We start from the raw sequence: 27,500 nt of genomic DNA, 5'->3' as shown, positions 1-27,500 counted from the left end.
ACAGAATGACCTAATACAGAATGACATAATGACGTAATACAGAATGACATAATACAGAATGACATAATACAGAACGACATAATACAGAATGACATAATACAGAATGACATAATACAGAATGACATAATACAGAATGACATAATACAGAATGACATAATACAGAATGACAGAATGACATAATACAGAATGACATAATACATAATACAGAATGACATAATACAGAATGACATAATACAGAATGACATAATACAGAATGACATAATACAGAATGACAGAATGACATAATACAGAATGACAGAATGACATAATACAGAATGACATAATACAGAATGACAGAATGACATAATACAGAATGACAGAATGACATAATACAGAATGACATAATACAGAATGACATAATACAGAATGACATAATACAGAATGACATAATACAGAATGACATAATACAGAATTACAGAATGACATAATACAGAATGACATAATACAGAATGACATAATACAGAATGGCAGAATGACATAATACAGAATGACATAATACAGAATGACATAATACAGAATGACATAATACAGAATGACAGAATGACATAATACAGAATGACATAATACAGAATGACATAATACAGAATGACAGAATGACATAATACAGAATGACATAATACAGAATGACATAATACAGAATGGCAGAATGACATAATACAGAATGACATAATACAGAATGACATAATACAGAATGACAGAATGACATAATACAGAATGACATAATACAGAATGACATAATACAGAATGACATAATGCAGAATGACATAATACAGAACAAGAACAGCTCAAGGACAGAACTACATTATTATTTTTTAAAGGCACACGTAGTCCACATATCAATACATACACACAAACTATCTAGGTCCAATAGGGGAGGCTTTTCTTTCTGTTTTTTAAAATCAGGTTTGCTGTTTATTTGAGCAAGATGAGATGGAAGGAAGTTCCATGCAATAAGGGCTCTATATAACACTGTATGCTTTCTTGAATTTGTTCTGGATTTGGGGACTGTGAAAAGACCCCTGGTGGTATGTCTTTTGGGAGAAGTGTGTGTGTGTCAGAGCTGTGTGTAAGTTGACTATGCAAACAAATTTTGGGATTTTCAACACATTTCTCTTTCTTAATAAAAGAAGAAGTCATGCAGTCAGTCTCTCCTCAACTCTTAGCCAAGAGAGACTGGCATTTATAGCATTAATATCAGCCCTCTGATTACAATTCATGCAATTCTAATACACTTTATATGAGAAGGGGAGACAGTGTCCATGTGGCCTATGAGAAGGGGAGACAGTGTCCATGTGGCCTATGAGAAGGGGAGACAGTGTCCATGTGGCCTATGAGAAGGGGAGACAGTGTCCATGTGGCCTATGAGAAGGGGAGACAGTGTCCATGTGGCCTATGAGAATGGGAGACAGTGTCCATGTGGCCTATGAAAAGGGGAGACAGTGTCCATATAGCCTATGAGAAGGGGAGACAGTGTCCATGTGGCCTATGAGAAGTGTAATAAACTGGAGAAGGATGTTGCTGTTCAAGTGGCACTGAGCCAACAATGATAAAGAGTGAATTATGTGCCAGTAGCCACTCACCGGGGGACCGATGCTCTCCACTGGTGCCAATAATATAGGCCAATTAAGTTGAGCATTTTGATAACTAAGACAGATTAGAGTCTTTACATTGTCTTTTCTTTACAGAAAATGGGCCATTTGCTTTCCAAAATGTTTTTTTTTTTTCCCACAATTGAATTTTGATATATTGCGATATACTTGACTGGGTATAAACGATTCACTGACGCAATTCTACAATCCTCCTAAAGGACTCTCAGACCATGAGAATCATGGCTACAGGTACAACCCTACTGCTGTTGTATTGGGGAATCTTCAGGAGAACAGCACATCTCTGTAGCACTACACCAACCAGGCCTTTATGGTCGAGTGGCCAGACAGAAGTCATTCCTCAGTAAAAGGAACATGTCAGCCTGCTTGGAGGTTCACCAAAAGGCACCTAAAGGACTCTCAGACCATGAGAAACAAGATTCTCTGGTCTGATGAAACCAAGATTGAACTCTTTGGACTGAATGGCAAGCGTCACATTTGGAGGAAACCTGGCACCATCTCTACGGTGAAGCATGGTGGTGGCAGCATCATGCTGTGGGGATGTTTTTCAGCAGCAAGGACTAGGAGACTAGTCAGGATCGAGGCAAAGACCCTCAGCACACAGCCAAGACAACGAAGGAGTGGATTCGGGACAAGTCCCTGAATGTCATTGAGTGGCCCAGCCAGAGCTTAAACTCGATCTCTGGAGGGACCTGAAAATAGCTGTGCAGCAACGCTCCCCATCCAACCTGACAGAGCTTGAGAGGATCTGCAAAGTAGAATGGGAGAAAATCCCCAAATACAGGTGTGACAAGCTTGTAGCGTCATACCCAAGAAGTATTTACTGTGATATAATGAAATATTACACTTCAACCATAGTACCTTAATATAGTATTGATTGTGTTACAGTTCAATCATAGTACTGTTATATAGTATTGACTGTGTTATAGTTCATTCATAGTACTGTTATATAGTACTGTTATATAGTATTGACTGTGTTATAGTTCATTCATAGTACTTTTATATAGTATTGACTGTGTTATAATTCAATCATAGTACTGTTATATAGTACTGTTATGTAGTATTGACTGTGTTATAGTTCATTCATAGTACTGTTATATAGTACTGTTATATAGTACTGTTATATAGTATTGACTGCGTTACAGTTACTGCCCCTGGGGCGGTCTAGTGCTTAGAGCGTTGGATTAGTAACCGGAAGGTTGCAAGTTCAAATCCCCGAGCTGACAAGGTACAAATCTTGTCGTTCTGCCCCTGAACAGGCAGTTAACCCACTGTTCCCAGGCCGTCATTGTAAATAAAAATTTGTTCTTAACTGACTTGCCGTGTTAAATAAAGGTAAAATTAAAACAGTTATATCATAGGTTCTACAGTAACTGTGTTACAGTTATATCATAGGTTCTACAGTAACTGTGTTACAGTTATATCATAGGTTCTACAGTAACTGTGTTACAGTTATATCATAGGTTCTACAGTAACTGTGTTACAGTTATATCATAGGTTCTACAGTAACTGTGTTACAGTTAGATCATAGGTTCTACAGTAACTGTGTTACAGTTATATCATAGGTTCTACAGTAACTGTGTTACAGTTATATCATAGGGTCTACAGTAACTGTGTTACAGTTATATCATAGGTTCTACAGTAACTGTGTTACAGTTAGATCATAGGTTTTACAGTAACTGTGTTATTCAGCAATGAGCTTTAAGCGATCATGGTGACATGCAGAGACTAATGGGCCTTTCTTTTTTCTCCTTCTCCCCCTCCCTCCCCTCTCTCTCTCCTCTTTCTCCCCCTCTCTCCCCTCTCTCTCTTCCCTCTCTTTCTCCTTCTCCCTCTCACCTCCCCTCTCTCTCTCATCTTTCTCCCCCTCTCTCCCCTCTCTCTCTTCCCTCTCTTTCTCCTTCTCCCTCTCACCTCCCCTCTCTCTCTCCTCTTTCTCACCCTCTCTCCCCTCTCTCTCTTCCCTCTCTTTCTCCTTCTCCCTCTCACCTCCCTCTCTCTCTCCTCTTTCTCCCCCTCTCTCCCCTCTCTCTCTTCCCTCTCTTTCTCCTTCTCCCTCTCACCTCCCCTCTCTCTCTCCCTCTTTCTCACCCTCTCTCCCCTCTCTCTCTTCCCTCTCTTTCTCCCTCTCCCCCCCTCTCGCCCCTCCCATCTATCTCTCTCCCCTTTCTCTCCTCTCCCTCTCTCTCTCTCCCCCTTTATCTCCCCCCTATCTCTCTCCTCTCCCCTTTCCCTCCCATCTTTCCTCTCCTCCTCCCTCCCTCCCTCCCTCCCTCCCTCCCTCCCTCCCTCCCTCCCTCCCTCCCTCCCTCCCTCCCTCCCTCCCTCCCTCCCTCCCTCCCTCCCTCCCTCTCTCCCAGACATCTACAAGCCAGCCATATCTCACAGAGACCTGAATAGCAGGAATGTTCTAGTAAAGAAGGATGGGACATGTGTGATCAGTGACTTTGGTCTGTCCATGAAGCTGACAGGGAACCGCCTGGTCAGGCCTGGAGAGGAGGAGAACGCTGCCATCAGTGAGGTGAGTCCCTAACCTCTGACCTCTAACCCTAAGCCCGGAGAGGAGGAGAACGCTGCCATCAGCGAGGGGAGTTGGTCAACTCAGCTGACTGCCTCGGCACTGGGTCTCATCTGAAAACCACCCTCAGTCTGCTTAGCCAACACCCTCTTTGATAGCTAATAATGCAAGTACTGCCACAGCTCTAAGATGGACAGACTTTAAACCCTATTCTCTAATTCTGTTTCTCTCCAGGTGGGTACAGTCCGATACATGGCCCCAGAGGTTCTGGAGGGTTAGTGTAGTGTTATAACACGGGTTCTGTTTCTCTCCAGGTGGGTACAGTCCGATACATGGCCCCAGAGGTTCTGGAAGGAGCGGTGAACCTGAGGGACTGTGAGTCGGCTCTGAAGCAGGTGGACATGTACGCCCTGGGGCTCATCTACTGGGAGACCTTCATGAGGTGTACTGACCTCTTCCCAGGTAATAACCCCTGACCTCTAACCCTGGGCCTTGTCTACTGTGAGACCTTTATGAGGTGTACTGACCTCTAACCCTGGTCCTGGTCTACTGGGAGACCTTCATGAGGTGTACTGACCTCTTCCCAGGTAATAACCCCTGACCTCTAACCCTGGGCCTCGTCTACTGTGAGACCTTTATGAGGTGTACTGACCTCTAACCCTGGGCCTGGTCTACTGTGAGACCTTCATGAGGTGTACTGACCTCTAACCCTGGGCCCCGTCTACTGGGAGACCTTCATGAGGTGTACTGACCTCTTCCCAGGTAATAACCCTGACCTCTAACCCTGGGCCTCGTCTACTGTGAGACCTTCATGAGGTGTACTGACCTCTAACCCTGAGCCTCATCTACTGGGAGACCTTCATGAGGTGTACTGACCCCTGACCTTCGAACTCCAGATACTGCGAGAGCATTCAACAGTGTAACAGTGTCTTATGATATTGTGTCCTCCAGGAGAGATGATATTGTGTCCTCCAGGAGAGATGATGGTGGTGGTGATATTGATAGTTAGTTACTTTCTTAACAACACTATCAACAAGGCAGGTCCTACAGGCCCTAGTTTCTACCTTCTTAACAACACTATCAACAAGGTAGGTCCTAGTTTCTACCTTCTTAACAACACTATCAACAAGGCAGGTCCTAGTTTCTACCTTCTTAACAACACTATCAACAAGGCAGGTCCTAGTTTCTACCTTCTTAACAACACTATCAACAAGGCAGGTCCTACAGGCCCTAGTTTCTACCTTCTTAACAGCACTATCAACAAGGCAGGTCCTACTTTCTACCTTCTTAACACTGTCAACAAGGCGGGTCCTAGTTTCTACCTTCTTAACAACACTATCAACAAGGCAGGTCCTAGTTTCTACCTTCTTAACACTATCAACAAGGCAGGTCCTAGTTTCTACCTTCTTAACAACACTATCAACAAGGCAGGTCCTACAGGCCCTAGTTTCTACCTTCTTAACAACACTATCAACAAGGCAGGTCCTACAGGCCCTAGTTTCTACCTTCTTAACAACACTATCAACAAGGCAGATCCTAGTTTCTACCTTCTTAACAACACTATCAACAAGGCAGGTCCTAGTTTCTACCTTCTTAACAACACTATCAACAAGGCAGGTCCTACAGGCCCTAGTTTCTACCTTCTTAACAGCACTATCAACAAGGCAGGTCCTACTTCTACCTTCTTAACACTGTCAACAAGGCGGGTCCTAGTTTCTACCTTCTTAACAACACTATCAACAAGGCAGGTCCTAGTTTCTACCTTCTTAACACTATCAACAAGGCAGGTCCTAGTTTCTACCTTCTTAACAACACTATCAACAAGGCAGGTCCTACAGGCCCTAGTTTCTACCTTCTTAACAACACTATCAACAAGGCAGGTCCTAGTTTCTACCTTCTTAACAACACTATCAACAAGGCAGGTCCTAGTTTCTACCTTCTTAACAACACTATCAACAAGGCAGGTCCTACAGGCCCTAGTTTCTACCTTCTTAACAGCACTATCAACAAGGCAGGTCCTACTTTCTACCTTCTTAACACTGTCAACAAGGCGGGTCCTAGTTTCTACCTTCTTAACAACACTATCAACAAGGCAGGTCCTAGTTTCTACCTTCTTAACACTATCAACAAGGCAGGTCCTAGTTTCTACCTTCTTAACAACACTATCAACAAGGCAGGTCCTACAGGCCCTAGTTTCTACCTTCTTAACAACACTATCAACAAGGCAGGTCCTACAGGCCCTAGTTTCTACCTTCTTAACAACACTATCAACAAGGCAGATCCTAGTTTCTACCTTCTTAACAACACTATCAACAAGGCAGGTCCTAGTTTCTACCTTCTTAACAACACTATCAACAAGGCAGGTCCTACAGGCCCTAGTTTCTACCTTCTTAACAGCACTATCAACAAGGCAGGTCCTACTTCTACCTTCTTAACACTGTCAACAAGGCGGGTCCTAGTTTCTACCTTCTTAACAACACTATCAACAAGGCAGGTCCTAGTTTCTACCTTCTTAACAACACTATCAACAAGGCAGGTCCTACAGGCCCTAGTTTCTACCTTCTTAACAGCACTATCAACAAGGCAGGTCCTACTTTCTACCTTCTTAACACTGTCAACAAGGCGGGTCCTAGTTTCTACCTTCTTAACAACACTATCAACAAGGCAGGTCCTAGTTTCTACCTTCTTAACACTATCAACAAGGCAGGTCCTAGTTTCTACCTTCTTAACAACACCATCAACAAGGCAGGTCCTACAGGCCCTAGTTTCTACCTTCTTAACAACACTATCAACAAGGCAGGTCCTACAGGCCCTAGTTTCTACCTTCTTAACAACACTATCAACAAGGCAGATCCTAGTTTCTACCTTCTTAACAACACTATCAACAAGGCAGGTCCTAGTTTCTACCTTCTTAACAACACTATCAACAAGGCAGGTCCTACAGGCCCTAGTTTCTACCTTCTTAACAGCACTATCAACAAGGCAGGTCCTACTTCTACCTTCTTAACACTGTCAACAAGGCGGGTCCTAGTTTCTACCTTCTTAACAACACTATCAACAAGGCAGGTCCTAGTTTCTACCTTCTTAACACTATCAACAAGGCAGGTCCTAGTTTCTACCTTCTTAACAACACTATCAACAAGGCAGGTCCTACAGGCCCTAGTTTCTACCTTCTTAACAACACTATCAACAAGGCAGGTCCTAGTTTCTACCTTCTTAACAACACTATCAACAAGGCAGGTCCTAGTTTCTACCTTCTTAACAACACTATCAACAAGGCAGGTCCTACAGGCCCTAGTTTCTACCTTCTTAACAGCACTATCAACAAGGCAGGTCCTACTTTCTACCTTCTTAACACTGTCAACAAGGCGGGTCCTAGTTTCTACCTTCTTAACAACACTATCAACAAGGCAGGTCCTAGTTTCTACCTTCTTAACACTATCAACAAGGCAGGTCCTAGTTTCTACCTTCTTAACAACACTATCAACAAGGCAGGTCCTACAGGCCCTAGTTTCTACCTTCTTAACAACACTATCAACAAGGCAGGTCCTACAGGCCCTAGTTTCTACCTTCTTAACAACACTATCAACAAGGCAGATCCTAGTTTCTACCTTCTTAACAACACTATCAACAAGGCAGGTCCTAGTTTCTACCTTCTTAACAACACTATCAACAAGGCAGGTCCTACAGGCCCTAGTTTCTACCTTCTTAACAGCACTATCAACAAGGCAGGTCCTACTTCTACCTTCTTAACACTGTCAACAAGGCGGGTCCTAGTTTCTACCTTCTTAACAACACTATCAACAAGGCAGGTCCTAGTTTCTACCTTCTTAACACTATCAACAAGGCAGGTCCTAGTTTCTACCTTCTTAACAACACTATCAACAAGGCAGGTCCTACAGGCCCTAGTTTCTACCTTCTTAACAACACTATCAACAAGGCAGGTCCTACAGGCCCTAGTTTCTACCTTCTTAACAACACTATCAACAAGGCAGGTCCTACAGGCCGTAGTTTATTCCTTCTTAACAACACTATCAACAAGGCAGGTCCTACAGGTCCTAGTTTCTACCTTCTTAACAACACTATCAACAAGGCAGGTCCTACAGGCCGTAGTTTATTCCTTCTTAACAACACTATCAACAAGGCAGGTCCTACAGGCCCTAGTTTATTCCTTCTTAACAACACTATCAACAAGGCAGGTCCTACAGGTCCTACAGGCCCTAGTTTCTACCTTCTTAACAGCACTATCAACAAGGCAGGTCCTAGTTTCTACCTTCTTAACAACACTATCAACAAGGCAGGTCCTAGTTTCTACCTTCTTAACAACACTATCAACAAGGCAGGTCCTACAGGCACTAGTTTCTACCTTCTTAACAGCACTATCAACAAGGCAGGTCCTAGTTTCTACCTTCTTAACACTGTCAACAAGGCAGGTCCTAGTTTCTACCTTCTTAACAACACTATCAACAAGGCAGGTCCTAGTTTCTACCTTCTTAACACTATCAACAAGGCAGGTCCTAGTTTCTACCTTCTTAACAACACTATCAACAAGGCAGGTCCTACAGGCCCTAGTTTCTACCTTCTTAACAACACTATCAACAAGGCAGGTCCTAGTTTCTACCTTCTTAACAACACTATCAACAAGGCAGGTCCTAGTTTCTACCTTCTTAACAACACTATCAACAAGGCAGGTCCTACAGGCCCTAGTTTCTACCTTCTTAACAGCACTATCAACAAGGCAGGTCCTACTTTCTACCTTCTTAACACTGTCAACAAGGCGGGTCCTAGTTTCTACCTTCTTAACAACACTATCAACAAGGCAGGTCCTAGTTTCTACCTTCTTAACACTATCAACAAGGCAGGTCCTAGTTTCTACCTTCTTAACAACACTATCAACAAGGCAGGTCCTACAGGCCCTAGTTTCTACCTTCTTAACAACACTATCAACAAGGCAGGTCCTACAGGCCCTAGTTTCTACCTTCTTAACAACACTATCAACAAGGCAGATCCTAGTTTCTACCTTCTTAACAACACTATCAACAAGGCAGGTCCTAGTTTCTACCTTCTTAACAACACTATCAACAAGGCAGGTCCTACAGGCCCTAGTTTCTACCTTCTTAACAGCACTATCAACAAGGCAGGTCCTACTTCTACCTTCTTAACACTGTCAACAAGGCGGGTCCTAGTTTCTACCTTCTTAACAACACTATCAACAAGGCAGGTCCTAGTTTCTACCTTCTTAACACTATCAACAAGGCAGGTCCTAGTTTCTACCTTCTTAACAACACTATCAACAAGGCAGGTCCTACAGGCCCTAGTTTCTACCTTCTTAACAACACTATCAACAAGGCAGGTCCTACAGGCCCTAGTTTCTACCTTCTTAACAACACTATCAACAAGGCAGGTCCTACAGGCCGTAGTTTATTCCTTCTTAACAACACTATCAACAAGGCAGGTCCTACAGGTCCTAGTTTCTACCTTCTTAACAACACTATCAACAAGGCAGGTCCTACAGGCCGTAGTTTATTCCTTCTTAACAACACTATCAACAAGGCAGGTCCTACAGGCCCTAGTTTATTCCTTCTTAACAACACTATCAACAAGGCAGGTCCTACAGGTCCTACAGGCCCTAGTTTCTACCTTCTTAACAGCACTATCAACAAGGCAGGTCCTAGTTTCTACCTTCTTAACAACACTATCAACAAGGCAGGTCCTAGTTTCTACCTTCTTAACAACACTATCAACAAGGCAGGTCCTACAGGCACTAGTTTCTACCTTCTTAACAGCACTATCAACAAGGCAGGTCCTAGTTTCTACCTTCTTAACACTGTCAACAAGGCAGGTCCTAGTTTCTACCTTCTTAACAACACTATCAACAAGGCAGGTCCTAGTTTCTACCTTCTTAACAACACTATCAACAAGGCAGGTCCTAGTTTCTACCTTCTTAACACTATCAACAAGGCAGGTCCTAGTTTCTACCTTCTTAACAACACTATCAACAAGGCAGGTCCGACAGGCCCTAGTTTCTATCTTCTTAACAACACTATCAACAAGGCAGGTCCTACAGGCCCTAGTTTCTACCTTCTTAACAACACTATCAACAAGGCAGGTCCTACAGGCCGTAGTTTCTACCTTCTTAACAGCACTATCAACAAGGCAGGTCCTACAGGTCCTACAGGCCCTAGTTTCTACCTTCTTAACAACACTATCAACAAGGCAGGTCCTACAGGCCCTAGTTTCTACCTTCTTAACAACACTATCAACAAGGCAGGTCCTACAGGCTCTAGTTTCTACCTTCTTAACAACACTATCAACAAGGCAGGTCCTACAGGCCCTAGTTTCTACCTTCTTAACAACACTATCAACAAGGCAGGTCCTACAGGCCCTAGTTTCTACCTTCTTAACAACACCTACAGGCCCTCAAACAGCACTATCAACAAGGCAGGTCCTACAGGCCCTAGTTTCTACCTTCTTAACAGCACTATCAACAAGGCAGGTCCTACAGGCCCTAGTTTCTACCTTCTTAACAACACTATCAACAAGGCAGGTCCTACAGGCCCTAGTTTCTACCTTCTTAACAACACTATCAACAAGGCAGGTCCTACAGGCCCTAGTTTCTACCTTCTTAACAACACTATCAACAAGGCAGGTCCTACAGGCCCTAGTTTCTACCTTCTTAACAACACTATCAACAAGGCAGGTCCTACAGGCTCTAGTTTCTACCTTCTTAACAACACTATCAACAAGGCAGGTCCTACAGGCCCTAGTTTCTACCTTCTTAACAACACTATCAACAAGGCAGGTCCTACAGGCCCTAGTTTCTACCTTCTTAACAGCACTATCAACAAGGCAGGTCCTACAGGTCCTACAGGCCTTAGTTTCTACCTTCTTAACAGCACTATCACTCTCCTAACAGTTTCTACCTTCTTAACAACACTATCAACAAGGCAGGTCCTAGGCAGGTCCTAGTTTTCTACCTTCTTAACAACACTATCAACAAGGCAGGTCCTACAGGGCCTTTTTCTACCTTCTTAACAACACTATCAACAAGGCAGGTCCTAGTTTTCTACCTTCTTAACAACACTATCAACAAGGCAGGTCCTAGTTTCTACCTTCTTAACAACACTATCAACAAGGCAGGTCCTAGTTTCTACCTTCAACACTATCAACAAGGCAGGTCCTACAGGCCCTAGTTTCTAAACAGCACTATCAACAAGGCAGGTCCTACTCACCTTCTTAACAAGGCGGGTCCTAGTTTCTACCTTCTTAACAACACTATCAACAAGGCAGGTCCTAGTTTCTACCTTCTTAACACTGTCAACAAGGCAGGTCCTAGTTTCTACCTTCTTAACAACACTATCAACAAGGCAGGTCCTACAGGCCCTAGTTTCTACCTTCTTAACAACACTATCAACAAGGCAGGTCCTACAGGCCCTAGTTTCTACCTTCTTAACAACACTATCAACAAGGCAGGTCCTACAGGCCGTAGTTTATTCCTTCTTAACAACACTATCAACAAGGCAGGTCCTACAGGTCCTAGTTTCTACCTTCTTAACAACACTATCAACAAGGCAGGTCCTACAGGCCGTAGTTTATTCCTTCTTAACAACACTATCAACAAGGCAGGTCCTACAGGCCCTAGTTTATTCCTTCTTAACAACACTATCAACAAGGCAGGTCCTACAGGTCCTACAGGCCCTAGTTTCTACCTTCTTAACAGCACTATCAACAAGGTAGGTCCTAGTTTCTACCTTCTTAACAACACTATCAACAAGGCAGGTCCTAGTTTCTACCTTCTTAACAACACTATCAACAAGGCAGGTCCTACAGGCACTAGTTTCTACCTTCTTAACAGCACTATCAACAAGGCAGGTCCTAGTTTCTACCTTCTTAACACTGTCAACAAGGCAGGTCCTAGTTTCTACCTTCTTAACAACACTATCAACAAGGCAGGTCCTAGTTTCTACCTTCTTAACAACACTATCAACAAGGCAGGTCCTAGTTTCTACCTTCTTAACACTATCAACAAGGCAGGTCCTAGTTTCTACCTTCTTAACAACACTATCAACAAGGCAGGTCCGACAGGCCCTAGTTTCTATCTTCTTAACAACACTATCAACAAGGCAGGTCCTACAGGCCCTAGTTTCTACCTTCTTAACAACACTATCAACAAGGCAGGTCCTACAGGCCGTAGTTTCTACCTTCTTAACAGCACTATCAACAAGGCAGGTCCTACAGGTCCTACAGGCCCTAGTTTCTACCTTCTTAACAACACTATCAACAAGGCAGGTCCTACAGGCCCTAGTTTCTACCTTCTTAACAACACTATCAACAAGGCAGATCCTAGTTTCTACCTTCTTAACAACACTATCAACAAGGCAGGTCCTAGTTTCTACCTTCTTAACAACACTATCAACAAGGCAGGTCCTACAGGCCCTAGTTTCTACCTTCTTAACAGCACTATCAACAAGGCAGGTCCTACTTCTACCTTCTTAACACTGTCAACAAGGCGGGTCCTAGTTTCTACCTTCTTAACAACACTATCAACAAGGCAGGTCCTAGTTTCTACCTTCTTAACACTATCAACAAGGCAGGTCCTAGTTTCTACCTTCTTAACAACACTATCAACAAGGCAGGTCCTACAGGCCCTAGTTTCTACCTTCTTAACAACACTATCAACAAGGCAGGTCCTACAGGCCCTAGTTTCTACCTTCTTAACAACACTATCAACAAGGCAGGTCCTACAGGCCGTAGTTTATTCCTTCTTAACAACACTATCAACAAGGCAGGTCCTACAGGTCCTAGTTTCTACCTTCTTAACAACACTATCAACAAGGCAGGTCCTACAGGCCGTAGTTTATTCCTTCTTAACAACACTATCAACAAGGCAGGTCCTACAGGCCCTAGTTTATTCCTTCTTAACAACACTATCAACAAGGCAGGTCCTACAGGTCCTACAGGCCCTAGTTTCTACCTTCTTAACAGCACTATCAACAAGGCAGGTCCTAGTTTCTACCTTCTTAACAACACTATCAACAAGGCAGGTCCTAGTTTCTACCTTCTTAACAACACTATCAACAAGGCAGGTCCTACAGGCACTAGTTTCTACCTTCTTAACAGCACTATCAACAAGGCAGGTCCTAGTTTCTACCTTCTTAACACTGTCAACAAGGCAGGTCCTAGTTTCTACCTTCTTAACAACACTATCAACAAGGCAGGTCCTAGTTTCTACCTTCTTAACAACACTATCAACAAGGCAGGTCCTAGTTTCTACCTTCTTAACACTATCAACAAGGCAGGTCCTAGTTTCTACCTTCTTAACAACACTATCAACAAGGCAGGTCCGACAGGCCCTAGTTTCTATCTTCTTAACAACACTATCAACAAGGCAGGTCCTACAGGCCCTAGTTTCTACCTTCTTAACAACACTATCAACAAGGCAGGTCCTACAGGTCCTACAGGCCCTAGTTTCTACCTTCTTAACAACACTATCAACAAGGCAGGTCCTACAGGCCCTAGTTTCTACCTTCTTAACAACACTATCAACAAGGCAGGTCCTACAGGCTCTAGTTTCTACCTTCTTAACAACACTATCAACAAGGCAGGTCCTACAGGCCCTAGTTTCTACCTTCTTAACAACACTATCAACAAGGCAGGTCCTACAGGCCCTAGTTTCTACCTTCTTAACAACACTATCAACAAGGCAGGTCCTACAGGCCCTAGTTTCTACCTTCTTAACAGCACTATCAACAAGGCAGGTCCTACAGGCCCTAGTTTCTACCTTCTTAACAACACTATCAACAAGGCAGGTCCTACAGGCCCTAGTTTCTACCCTCTTAACAACACTATCAACAAGGCAGGTCCTACAGGCCCTAGTTTCTACCTTCTTAACAACACTATCAACAAGGCAGGTCCTACAGGCCCTAGTTTCTACCCTCTTAACAACACTATCAACAAGGCAGGTCCTACAGGCTCTAGTTTCTACCTTCTTAACAACACTATCAACAAGGCAGGTCCTACAGGCCCTAGTTTCTACCTTCTTAACAACACTATCAACAAGGCAGGTCCTACAGGCCCTAGTTTCTACCTTCTTAACAGCACTATCAACAAGGCAGGTCCTACAGGTCCTACAGGCCTTAGTTTCTACCTTCTTAACAGCACTATCAACAAGGCAGGTCCTAAAGGCTCTAGTTTCTACCTTCTTAACAACACTATCAACAAGGCAGGTCCTACAGGCCCTAGTTTCTACCTTCTTAACAACACTATCAACAAGGCAGGTCCTACAGGCCCTAGTTTCTACCTTCTTAACAACACTATCAACAAGGCAGGTCCTAGTTTCTACCTTCTTAACAACACTATCAACAAGGCAGGTCCTAGTTTCTACCTTCTTAACAACACTATCAACAAGGCAGGTCCTACAGGGCCTAGTTTCTACCTTCTTAACAACACTATCAACAAGGCAGGTCCTACAGGCCCTAGTTTCTACCTTCTTAACAACACTATCAACAAGGCAGATCCTAGTTTCTACCTTCTTAACAACACTATCAACAAGGCAGGTCCTAGTTTCTACCTTCTTAACAACACTATCAACAAGGCAGGTCCTACAGGCCCTAGTTTCTACCTTCTTAACAGCACTATCAACAAGGCAGGTCCTACTTTCTACCTTCTTAACACTGTCAACAAGGCGGGTCCTAGTTTCTACCTTCTTAACAACACTATCAACAAGGCAGGTCCTAGTTTCTACCTTCTTAACACTGTCAACAAGGCAGGTCCTAGTTTCTACCTTCTTAACAACACTATCAACAAGGCAGGTCCTACAGGCCCTAGTTTCTACCTTCTTAACAACACTATCAACAAGGCAGGTCCTACAGGCCCTAGTTTCTACCTTCTTAACAACACTATCAACAAGGCAGGTCCTACAGGCCGTAGTTTATTCCTTCTTAACAACACTATCAACAAGGCAGGTCCTACAGGTCCTAGTTTCTACCTTCTTAACAACACTATCAACAAGGCAGGTCCTACAGGCCGTAGTTTATTCCTTCTTAACAACACTATCAACAAGGCAGGTCCTACAGGCCCTAGTTTATTCCTTCTTAACAACACTATCAACAAGGCAGGTCCTACAGGTCCTACAGGCCCTAGTTTCTACCTTCTTAACAGCACTATCAACAAGGTAGGTCCTAGTTTCTACCTTCTTAACAACACTATCAACAAGGCAGGTCCTAGTTTCTACCTTCTTAACAACACTATCAACAAGGCAGGTCCTACAGGCACTAGTTTCTACCTTCTTAACAGCACTATCAACAAGGCAGGTCCTAGTTTCTACCTTCTTAACACTATCAACAAGGCAGGTCCTAGTTTCTACCTTCTTAACACTGTCAACAAGGCAGGTCCTAGTTTCTACCTTCTTAACAACACTATCAACAAGGCAGGTCCTAGTTTCTACCTTCTTAACAACACTATCAACAAGGCAGGTCCTAGTTTCTACCTTCTTAACACTATCAACAAGGCAGGTCCTAGTTTCTACCTTCTTAACAACACTATCAACAAGGCAGGTCCGACAGGCCCTAGTTTCTATCTTCTTAACAACACTATCAACAAGGCAGGTCCTACAGGCCCTAGTTTCTACCTTCTTAACAACACTATCAACAAGGCAGGTCCTACAGGCCGTAGTTTCTACCTTCTTAACAGCACTATCAACAAGGCAGGTCCTACAGGTCCTACTAGGCCCTTTTCTACCTTCTTAACAACACTATCAACAAGGCAGGTCCTACAGGCCCTAGTTTCTACCTTCTTAACAACACTATCAACAAGGCAGGTCCTACAGGCTCTAGTTTCTACCTTCTTAACAACACTATCAACAAGGCAGGTCCTACAGGCCCTAGTTTCTACCTTCTTAACAACACTATCAACAAGGCAGGTCCTACAGGCCCTAGCTTCTACCTTCTTAACAACACTATCAACAAGGCAGGTCCTACAGGCCCTAGTTTCTACCTTCTTAACAGCACTATCAACAAGGCAGGTCCTACAGGCCCTAGTTTCTACCTTCTTAACAACACTATCAACAAGGCAGGTCCTACAGGCCCTAGTTTCTACCCTCTTAACAACACTATCAACAAGGCAGGTCCTACAGGCCCTAGTTTCTACCTTCTTAACAACACTATCAACAAGGCAGGTCCTACAGGCCCTAGTTTCTACCCTCTTAACAACACTATCAACAAGGCAGGTCCTACAGGCTCTAGTTTCTACCTTCTTAACAACACTATCAACAAGGCAGGTCCTACAGGCCCTTTTCTACCTTCTTAACAACACTATCAACAAGGCAGGTCCTACAGGCCCTAGTTTCTACCTTCTTAACAGCACTATCAACAAGGCAGGTCCTACAGGTCCTACAGGCCTTAGTTTCTACCTTCTTAACAGCACTATCAACAAGGCAGGTCCTAAAGGCTCTAGTTTCTACCTTCTTAACAACACTATCAACAAGGCAGGTCCTACAGGCCCTAGTTTCTACCTTCTTAACAACACTATCAACAAGGCAGGTCCTAGTTTATTCCTTCTTAACAGCACTATCAACAAGGCAGGTCCTAGTTTATTCCTTCTTAACAACACTATCAACAAGGCAGGTCCTACAGGCCCTAGTTTCTACCTTCTTAACAACACTATCAACAAGGCAGGTCCTACAGGTCCTAGTTTCTACCTTCTTAACAACACTATCAACAAGGCAGGTCCTAGTTTATTCCTTCTTAACAACACTATCAACAAGGCAGGTCCTACAGGCCCTAGTTTCTACCTTCTTAACAACACTATCAACAAGGCAGATCCTAGTTTCTACCTTCTTAACAACACTATCAACAAGGCAGGTCCTAGTTTCTACCTTCTTAACAACACTATCAACAAGGCAGGTCCTACAGGCCCTAGTTTCTACCTTCTTAACAGCACTATCAACAAGGCAGGTCCTACTTTCTACCTTCTTAACACTGTCAACAAGGCGGGTCCTAGTTTCTACCTTCTTAACAACACTATCAACAAGGCAGGTCCTAGTTTCTACCTTCTTAACACTATCAACAAGGCAGGTCCTAGTTTCTACCTTCTTAACAACACTATCAACAAGGCAGGTCCTACAGGCCCTAGTTTCTACCTTCTTAACAACACTATCAACAAGGCAGGTCCTACAGGCCCTAGTTTCTACCTTCTTAACAACACTATCAACAAGGCAGGTCCTACAGGCCGTAGTTTATTCCTTCTTAACAACACTATCAACAAGGCAGGTCCTACAGGTCCTAGTTTCTACCTTCTTAACAACACTATCAACAAGGCAGGTCCTACAGGCCGTAGTTTATTCCTTCTTAACAACACTATCAACAAGGCAGGTCCTACAGGCCCTAGTTTATTCCTTCTTAACAACACTATCAACAAGGCAGGTCCTACAGGTCCTACAGGCCCTAGTTTCTACCTTCTTAACAGCACTATCAACAAGGCAGGTCCTAGTTTCTACCTTCTTAACAACACTATCAACAAGGCAGGTCCTAGTTTCTACCTTCTTAACAACACTATCAACAAGGCAGGTCCTACAGGCACTAGTTTCTACCTTCTTAACAGCACTATCAACAAGGCAGGTCCTAGTTTCTACCTTCTTAACACTGTCAACAAGGCAGGTCCTAGTTTCTACCTTCTTAACAACACTATCAACAAGGCAGGTCCTAGTTTCTACCTTCTTAACAACACTATCAACAAGGCAGGTCCTAGTTTCTACCTTCTTAACACTATCAACAAGGCAGGTCCTAGTTTCTACCTTCTTAACAACACTATCAACAAGGCAGGTCCGACAGGCCCTAGTTTCTATCTTCTTAACAACACTATCAACAAGGCAGGTCCGACAGGCCCTAGTTTCTATCTTCTTAACAACACTATCAACAAGGCAGGTCCTACAGGCCCTAGTTTCTACCTTCTTAACAACACTATCAACAAGGCAGGTCCTACAGGCCGTAGTTTCTACCTTCTTAACAGCACTATCAACAAGGCAGGTCCTACAGGTCCTACAGGCCCTAGTTTCTACCTTCTTAACAACACTATCAACAAGGCAGGTCCTACAGGCTCTAGTTTCTACCTTCTTAACAACACTATCAACAAGGCAGGTCCTACAGGCCCTAGTTTCTACCTTCTTAACAACACTATCAACAAGGCAGGTCCTACAGGCCCTAGTTTCTACCTTCTTAACAACACTATCAACAAGGCAGGTCCTACAGGCCCTAGTTTCTACCTTCTTAACAGCACTATCAACAAGGCAGGTCCTACAGGCCCTAGTTTCTACCTTCTTAACAACACTATCAACAAGGCAGGTCCTACAGGCCCTAGTTTCTACCCTCTTAACAACACTATCAACAAGGCAGGTCCTACAGGCCCTAGTTTCTACCTTCTTAACAACACTATCAACAAGGCAGGTCCTACAGGCCCTAGTTTCTACCCTCTTAACAACACTATCAACAAGGCAGGTCCTACAGGCTCTAGTTTCTACCTTCTTAACAACACTATCAACAAGGCAGGTCCTACAGGCCCTAGTTTCTTTCTTAACAACACTATCAACAAGGCAGGTCCTACAGGCCCTAGTTTCTACCTTCTTAACAGCACTATCAACAAGGCAGGTCCTAACCTACAGGCCTTAGTTTCTACCTCTTAACAGCACTATCAACAAGGCAGGTCCTAAAGGCTCTAGTTTCTACCTTCTTAACAACACTATCAACAAGGCAGGTCCTACAGGCCCTAGTTTCTACCTTCTTAACAACACTATCAACAAGGCAGGTCCTAGTTTATTCCTTCTTAACAGCACTATCAACAAGGCAGGTCCTAGTTTATTCCTTCCAACACTATCAACAAGGCAGGTCCTAGTTTCTACCTTCTTAACAACACTATCAACAAGGCAGGTCCTAGGTTCTCCCTTCTTAACAACACTATCAACAAGGCAGGTCCTAGTTTATTCCTTCTTAACAACACTATCAACAAGGCAGGTCCTAGTTTCTACCTTCTTAACAACACTATCAACAAGGCAGGTCCTAGTTTCTACCTTCTTAACACTATCAACAAGGCAGGTCCTAGTTTCTACCTTCTTAACAACACTATCAACAAGGCAGGTCCGACAGGCCCTAGTTTCTATCTTCTTAACAACACTATCAACAAGGCAGGTCCGACAGGCCCTAGTTTCTATCTTCTTAACAACACTATCAACAAGGCAGGTCCTACAGGCCCTAGTTTCTACCTTCTTAACAACACTATCAACAAGGCAGGTCCTACAGGCCGTAGTTTCTACCTTCTTAACAGCACTATCAACAAGGCAGGTCCTACAGGTCCTACAGGCCCTAGTTTCTACCTTCTTAACAACACTATCAACAAGGCAGGTCCTACAGGCTCTAGTTTCTACCTTCTTAACAACACTATCAACAAGGCAGGTCCTACAGGCCCTAGTTTCTACCTTCTTAACAACACTATCAACAAGGCAGGTCCTACAGGCCCTAGTTTCTACCTTCTTAACAACACTATCAACAAGGCAGGTCCTACAGGCCCTAGTTTCTACCTTCTTAACAGCACTATCAACAAGGCAGGTCCTACAGGCCCTAGTTTCTACCTTCTTAACAACACTATCAACAAGGCAGGTCCTACAGGCCCTAGTTTCTACCCTCTTAACAACACTATCAACAAGGCAGGTCCTACAGGCCCTAGTTTCTACCTTCTTAACAACACTATCAACAAGGCAGGTCCTACAGGCCCTAGTTTCTACCCTCTTAACAACACTATCAACAAGGCAGGTCCTACAGGCTCTAGTTTCTACCTTCTTAACAACACTATCAACAAGGCAGGTCCTACAGGCCCTAGTTTCTACCTTCTTAACAACACTATCAACAAGGCAGGTCCTACAGGCCCTAGTTTCTACCTTCTTAACAGCACTATCAACAAGGCAGGTCCTACAGGTCCTACAGGCCTTAGTTTCTACCTTCTTAACAGCACTATCAACAAGGCAGGTCCTAAAGGCTCTAGTTTCTACCTTCTTAACAACACTATCAACAAGGCAGGTCCTACAGGCCCTAGTTTCTACCTTCTTAACAACACTATCAACAAGGCAGGTCCTAGTTTATTCCTTCTTAACAGCACTATCAACAAGGCAGGTCCTAGTTTATTCCTTCTTAACAACACTATCAACAAGGCAGGTCCTACAGGCCCTAGTTTCTACCTTCTTAACAACACTATCAACAAGGCAGGTCCTACAGGTTCTAGTTTCTACCTTCTTAACAACACTATCAACAAGGCAGGTCCTAGTTTATTCCTTCTTAACAACACTATCAACAAGGCAGGTCCTACAGGCCCTAGTTTCTACCTTCTTAACAACACTATCAACAAGGCAGGTCCTAGTTTATTCCTTCTTAACAACACTATCAACAAGGCAGGTCCTACAGGCCCTAGTTTCTACCTTCTTAACAACACTATCAACAAGGCAGGTCCTACAGGTCCTAGTTTCTACCTTCTTAACAACACTATCAACAAGGCAGGTCCTACAGGCCCTAGTTTCTACCTTCTTAACAACACTATCAACAAGGCAGGTCCTACAGGCCCTAGTTTCTACCTTAACAGCACTATCAACAAGGCACTATCAACAACTATCAACAAGGCAGGTCCTACAGGCCCTAGTTTCTACCTTCTTAACAACACTATCAACAAGGCAGGTCCTACAGGTCCTAGTTTCTACCTTCTTAACAACACTATCAACAAGGCAGGTCCTACAGGCCCTAGTTTCTACCTTCTTAACAACACTATCAACAAGGCAGGTCCTACAGGCCCTAGTTTCTACCTTAACAGCACTATCAACAAGGCAGGTCCTACAGGCCCTAGTTTATTCCTTCTTAACAGCACTATCAACAAGGCAGGTCCTACAGGCCCTAGTTTCTACCTTCTTAACAACACTATCAACAAGGCAGGTCCTACAGGCCCTAGTTTCTACCTTCTTAACAACACTATCAACAAGGCAGGTCCTAGTTTATTCCTTCTTAACAACACTATCAACAAGGCAGGTCCTACAGGTCCTAGTTTTGTTTCACCTACTGTTTTGTCGTGTGGTGCCACAAAATAGTAGGAAATTTACAATTGTCTCAGAACAGGGAAGCACAGTTGGCCCTTGGATGTACACAGAGAGCTAATATTAATAATATGCATGTCGATCTCTCCTGGCTGAAAGTGGAGGACAGATTGACTTCATCACTACTTGTATTTATGAGAGGTATTGACATGTTGAATACACAGAGCTGTCTTGTCTAAACTACTAGCACACAGCTCAGACAGCCATGAATACCCCACAAGACATGCCACCAGGGGTCTCTTCACAGTCCCCAAGTCCAGAACAGACTATGGGAGAGTGCACAGTACTACATAGTGCCATGACTACATGGAACTCTATTCCACAGTACCACATAGAGACATGACTACATGGAACTCTATTCCACAGTACTACATAGAGCCATGACTACATGGAACTCTATTCCACAGTACTACATAGAGCCATGACTACATGGAACTCTATTCCACAGTACTACATAGAGCCATGACTACATGGAACTCTATTCCACAGCACTACATAGAGCCATGACAACATGGAACTCTATTCCACAGTACTACATAGAGCCATGACTACATGGAACTCTATTCCACAGTACTACATAGAGCCATGACTACATGGAACTCTATTCCACAGTACTACATAGAGCCATGACTACATGGAACTCTATTCCACAGTACTACATAGAGCCATGACTACATGGAACTCTATTCCACAGTACTACATAGAGCCATGACTACATGGAACTCTATTCCACAGTACTACATAGAGCCATGACTACATGGAACTCTATTCCACAGTCCTACATAGAGCCATGACTACATGGAGCTCTATTCCACAGTCCTACATAGAGCCATGACTACATGGAACTCTATTCCACAGTCCTACATAGAGCCATGACTACATGGAACTCTATTCCACAGTACTACATAGAGCCATGACTACATGGAACTCTATTCCACAGTACTACATAGAGCCATGACTACATGGAACTCTATTCCACAGTACTACATAGAGCCATGACTACATGGAACTCTATTCCACAGTACTACATAGAGCCATGACTACATGGAACTCTATTCCACGTCAGGTAACTGATGCAGCAGTAGAATCAGATTTTAAAACAGATTAAAATAAACCTTCTGGAACAGCGGGGACTGTGAATCAACACAAACACACACACACACAGACACACACACGATAACATCAGCACTATACACACACATGGATTTAGTACTGTAGATTTGTGGTAGAGGTGGAGTAGGGGCCTGAGGGCCCACAGTGTGTTGTGAAATGTAGTGTTTTTAAAATTGTATAAACTGCCTTAATTTTGCTGGAGCCCAGGAAGAGTAGCTACTGCCTTGGCAGGCTCAGTTGGTAGAGCATGGCGCTTGTAACGCCAGGGTAGTGGGTTCGATCCCCGGGACCACCCATACGTAGAATGTATGCACACATGACTGTAAGTCGCTTTGGATAAAAGCGCCTGCTAAATGGCATATATTATTATTATTATTATAATGGGGATCCATAATAAACCCCAGGAAGAGTAGCTGCTGCCTTGGTAGGAACTAATGGGGATCCATAATAAACCCCAGGAAGAGTAGCTGTTGCCTTGACAGGAACTAATGGGGTTCCATAATACATACAAATACCAATGATGATATTGTGTCCTCCAGGAGAGATGGTAATGATGATATTGTGTCCTCTAGGAGAGATGGTAATGATGATATTGTGTCCTCCAGGAGAGATGGTAATGATGATATTGTGTCCTCCAGGAGAGATGGTAATGATGATATTGTGTCCTCCAGGAGAGATGGTAATGATGATATTGTGTCCTCCAGGAGGGATGGTAATGATGATATTGTGTCCTCCAGGAGAGATGGTAATGATGATATTGTGTCCTCTATGAGAGATGGTAATGATGATATTGTGTCCTCTAGGAGAGATGGTAATGATGATATTGTGTCCTCTAGGAGAGATGGTAATGATGATATTGTGTCCTCCAGGAGAGATGGTAATGATGATATTGTGTCCTCTAGGAGAGATGGTAATGATGATATTGTGTCCTCTAGGAGAGATGGTAATGATGATATTGTGTCCTCTAGGAGAGATGGTAATGATGATATTGTGTCCTCCAGGAGAGATGGTAATGATGATATTGTGTCCTCCAGGAGAGATGGTTATGATGATATTGTGTCCTCTAGGAGAGATGGTAATGATGATATTGTGTCCTCCAGGAGAGATGGTAATGATGATATTGTGTCCTCCAGGAGAGATGGTAATGATGATATTGTGTCCTCCAGGAGAGATGGTAATGATGATATTGTGTCCTCCAGGAGAGATGGTAATGATGATATTGTGTCCTCCAGGAGAGATGGTAATGATGATATTGTGTCCTCTATGAGAGATGGTAATGATGATATTGTGTCCTCTAGGAGAGATGGTAATGATGATATTGTGTCCTCTAGGAGAGATGGTAATGATGATATTGTGTCCTCCAGGAGAGATGGTAATGATGATATTGTGTCCTCTAGGAGAGATGGTAATGATGATATTGTGTCCTCTAGGAGAGATGGTAATGATGATATTGTGTCCTCCAGGAGAGATGGTAATGATGATATTGTGTCCTCTAGGAGAGATGGTAATGATGATATTGTGTCCTCCAGGAGAGACGGTGCCCGACTACCAGATGGCGTTCCAGGCCGAGGCAGGGAACCACCCCTCCTTTGAGGACATGCAGGTCCTGGTGTCCAGAGAGAAAGAGAGACCCAAGTTCCCCGAGGCCTGGAAAGAGAACAGTCTGGTGAGGAGAATACTATTACAACTATTACTCAACACTCAATGTTGTTTTTACACATAACAGTGGCACAGTGATCCGGTTCCCTGGAGTGTTGGTGAGAATTCCACAACATACGTTTCGCCTGATTCTACATGACATTAGCATGCTAGCTTGTTTACAAACATTCAGCTTCAACAAATAAAAAGACCCGTCTGTGTTCGGAACGGAATGCAGAATAAGAATGTGTTTATTTTAGCGAGCACTAAAGAACTCATTGACTGACGTTTGTTCAATTACTTGTGAGCCCAACGTGTCATTTCACGAGAGAGAAATCAAATCATATCAAATCATTCAAATCAAATTATTCAAATCAAATCATTCAAATCAAATTATTCAAGTCAAATCATTCAAATCAAATTATCCAAATTATTCAAATCAAATTATTCAAATTATTCAAATCAAATTATTCAAATCATTCAAATCAAATTAGTCAAATCATTCAAATCAAATTATTCAAATTATTCAAATCAAATCATTCAAATCAAATTATTCAAGTCAAATCATTCAAAGCAAATCATTCAAATCAAATCATTCAAATCAAATTATTCAAATTATTCAAATCAAATTATTCAAATTATTCAAATCAAATTATTCAAATCATACAAATCAAATTATTCAAATTATTCAAATCAAATTATTCAAATTGTTCAAATCAAATTATTCAAATTATTCAAATCAGTCAAATCAAATGATTCACGAGAGAAATGAAGTCAAGAACTACAGTATATGTAGTGGTGGAAAAGGGATCCAATTGGAGTTAAAGTATAGATACCTTCATAGAGAGCTACTGAAGTAAAAGTGGAAGTCACCCAGTAAAATACTACTTGAGGAAAAGTCTAAAAGTATTTGGGTTTAAATATACTTATACATATACAGGTAGGGTGGAGGTGATATGGGGAACACTCAGACATTATATACAGATAGCCAGGGGAACACTCAGACATTATTTACAGATAGCCAGGGGAACACTCAGACATTATATACAGATAGCCAGGGGAACACTCAGACATTATATACAGATAGCCAGGGGAACACTCAGACATTATATACAGATAGCCAGGGGAACACTCAGACATTATATACAGATAGCCAGGGGAACACTCAGACATTATATACAGATAGCCAGGGAACACTCAGACATTATATACAGATAGCCAGGGAACACTCAGACATTATATACAGATAGCCAGGGGAACACTCAGACATTATATACAGATAGCCAGGGGAACACTCAGACATTATATACAGATAGCCAGGGGAACACTCAGACATTATATACAGATAGCCAGGGGAACACTCAGACATTATAGCCAGGGGAACACTACAGATAGCCAGGGGAACACTCAGACATTATATACAGATAGCCAGGGGAACACTCAGACATTATTTACAGATAGCCAGGGGAACACTCAGACATTATATACAGAGCCAGGGGAACACTATATACAGATAGCCAGGGGAACACTCAGACATTATTTACAGATAGCCAGGGGAAGACTCAGACATTATTTACAGATAGCCAGGGGAACACTCAGACATTATATACAGATAGCCAGGGGAACACTCAGACATTATATACAGATAGCCAGGGGAACACTCAGACATTATATACAGATAGCCAGGGGAACACTCAGACATTATTTACAGATAGCCAGGGGAACACTCAGACATTATTTACAGATAGCCAGGGGAACACTCAGACATTATTTACAGATAGCCAGGGAACACTCAGACATTATATACAGATAGCCAGGGAACACTCAGACATTATATACAGATAGCCAGGGGAACACTCAGACATTATATACAGATAGCAGAACATCATTTACAGATAGCCAGGGGAACACTCAGACATTATATACAGATAGCCAGGGGAACACTCAGACATTATTTACAAATAGCCAGGGGAACACTCAGACATTATATACAGATAGCCAGGGGAACACTCAGACATTATTTACAGATAGCCAGGGGAACACTCAGACATTATATACAGATAGCCAGGGGAACACTCAGACATTATTTACAGATAGCCAGGGGAACACTCAGACATTATATACAGATAGCCAGGGGAACACTCAGACATTATATACAGATAGCCAAATCAAAAACTAACAATTCCAAAACTACTGTCTTATACACAGTGTAAGGGGATAAGGAACATGTACATAAGGATATATGAATGAGTGATGGTACAGAGCAGCATACAGTAGATGGTATCGAGTACAGTATATACATATGAGATGAGTGTGTAGACAAAGTAAACAAAGTGGCATAGTTAGTGGCTAGTGATACATGTGTTACATAAGGATGCAGTCGATGATGTAGAGTACAGTATATACATATGCATATGAGATGAATAATGTAGGGTAAGTAACATTATATAAGGTAGCATTGTTTAAAGTGGCTAGTGATATATTTACATCATTTCCCATCAATTCCCATTATTAAAATGGCTGGAGTTGGGTCAGTGTCAATGACAGTGTGTTGGCAGCAGCCACTCAATGTTAGTGGTGGCTGTTTAACAGTCTGATGGCCTTGAGATAGAAGCTGTTTTTCAGTCTCTCGGTCCCAGCTTTGATGCACCTGTACTGACCTCGCCTTCTGGATGATAGCGGGGTGAACAGGCAGTGGTTCGGGTGGTTGATGTCCTTGATGATCTTTATGGCCTTCCTGTAACAACGGGTTGTGTAGGTGTCCTGGAGGGCAGGTAGTTTGCCCCGGTGATGCGTTGTGCAGTCCTCACTACCCTCTGGAGAGCCTTACGGTTGAGGGCGGAGCAGTTGCCGTACCCAGGCGGTGATACAGCCCGCCAGGATGCTCTCGATTGTGCATCTGTAGAAGTTTGTGAGTGCTTTTGGTGACAAGCCAAATTTCTTCAGCCTCCTGAGGTTGAATAGGCGCTGCTGCGCCTTCTTCACGACGCTGTCAGTGTGAGTGGACCAATTCAGTTTGTCTGTGATGTGTATGCCGAGGAACTTAAAACTAGCTACCCTCTCCACTACTGTTCCATCGATGTGGATAGGGGGGTGTTCCCTCTGCTGTTTCCTGAAGTCCACAATCATCTCCTTAGTTTTGTTGACGTTGAGTGTGAGGTTATTTTCCTGACACCACACTCCGAGGGCCCTCACCTCCTCCCTGTAGGCCGTCTCGTCGTTGTTGGTAATCAAGCCTACCACTGTTGTGTCGTCCGCAAACTTGATGATTGAGTTGGAGGCGTGCGTGGCCACGCAGTCGTGGGTGAACAGGGAGTACAGGAGAGGGCTCAGAACGCACCCTTGTGGGGCCCCGTGTTGAGGATCAGCGGGGAGGAGATGTTGTTGCCTACCCTCACCACCTGGGGGCGGCCCGTCAGGAAGTCCAGTACCCAGTTGCACAGGGCGGGCTCGAGACCCAGGG

At 43.3% G+C, this 27,500-nt stretch overlaps 1 protein-coding gene across 1 annotated transcript in view; it reads left to right on the top strand.

Moving 5' to 3' along the window:
• The window catches only part of bmpr2b (bone morphogenetic protein receptor, type II b (serine/threonine kinase)), a 150,971-nt gene that overhangs the window by 95,086 nt on the left and 28,385 nt on the right, over positions 1-27,500 (top strand). Inside the window, exons 7-9 of the mRNA XM_046294789.1 lie at positions 4,007-4,167; positions 4,479-4,626; positions 23,929-24,065. Of these exons, the coding sequence (XP_046150745.1) occupies positions 4,007-4,167; positions 4,479-4,626; positions 23,929-24,065 (446 nt within the window). The remainder of the gene's footprint in view (positions 1-4,006; positions 4,168-4,478; positions 4,627-23,928; positions 24,066-27,500) is intronic.

This window comes from Oncorhynchus gorbuscha, linkage group LG01 (genome assembly GCF_021184085.1).
Source record: "Oncorhynchus gorbuscha isolate QuinsamMale2020 ecotype Even-year linkage group LG01, OgorEven_v1.0, whole genome shotgun sequence".
NCBI classification, from domain to species: Eukaryota; Metazoa; Chordata; class Actinopteri; order Salmoniformes; family Salmonidae; genus Oncorhynchus; species Oncorhynchus gorbuscha.
Note: the sequence above shows the minus strand (reverse complement) of the source record. Positions and strands in the feature narration are given on the sequence as shown.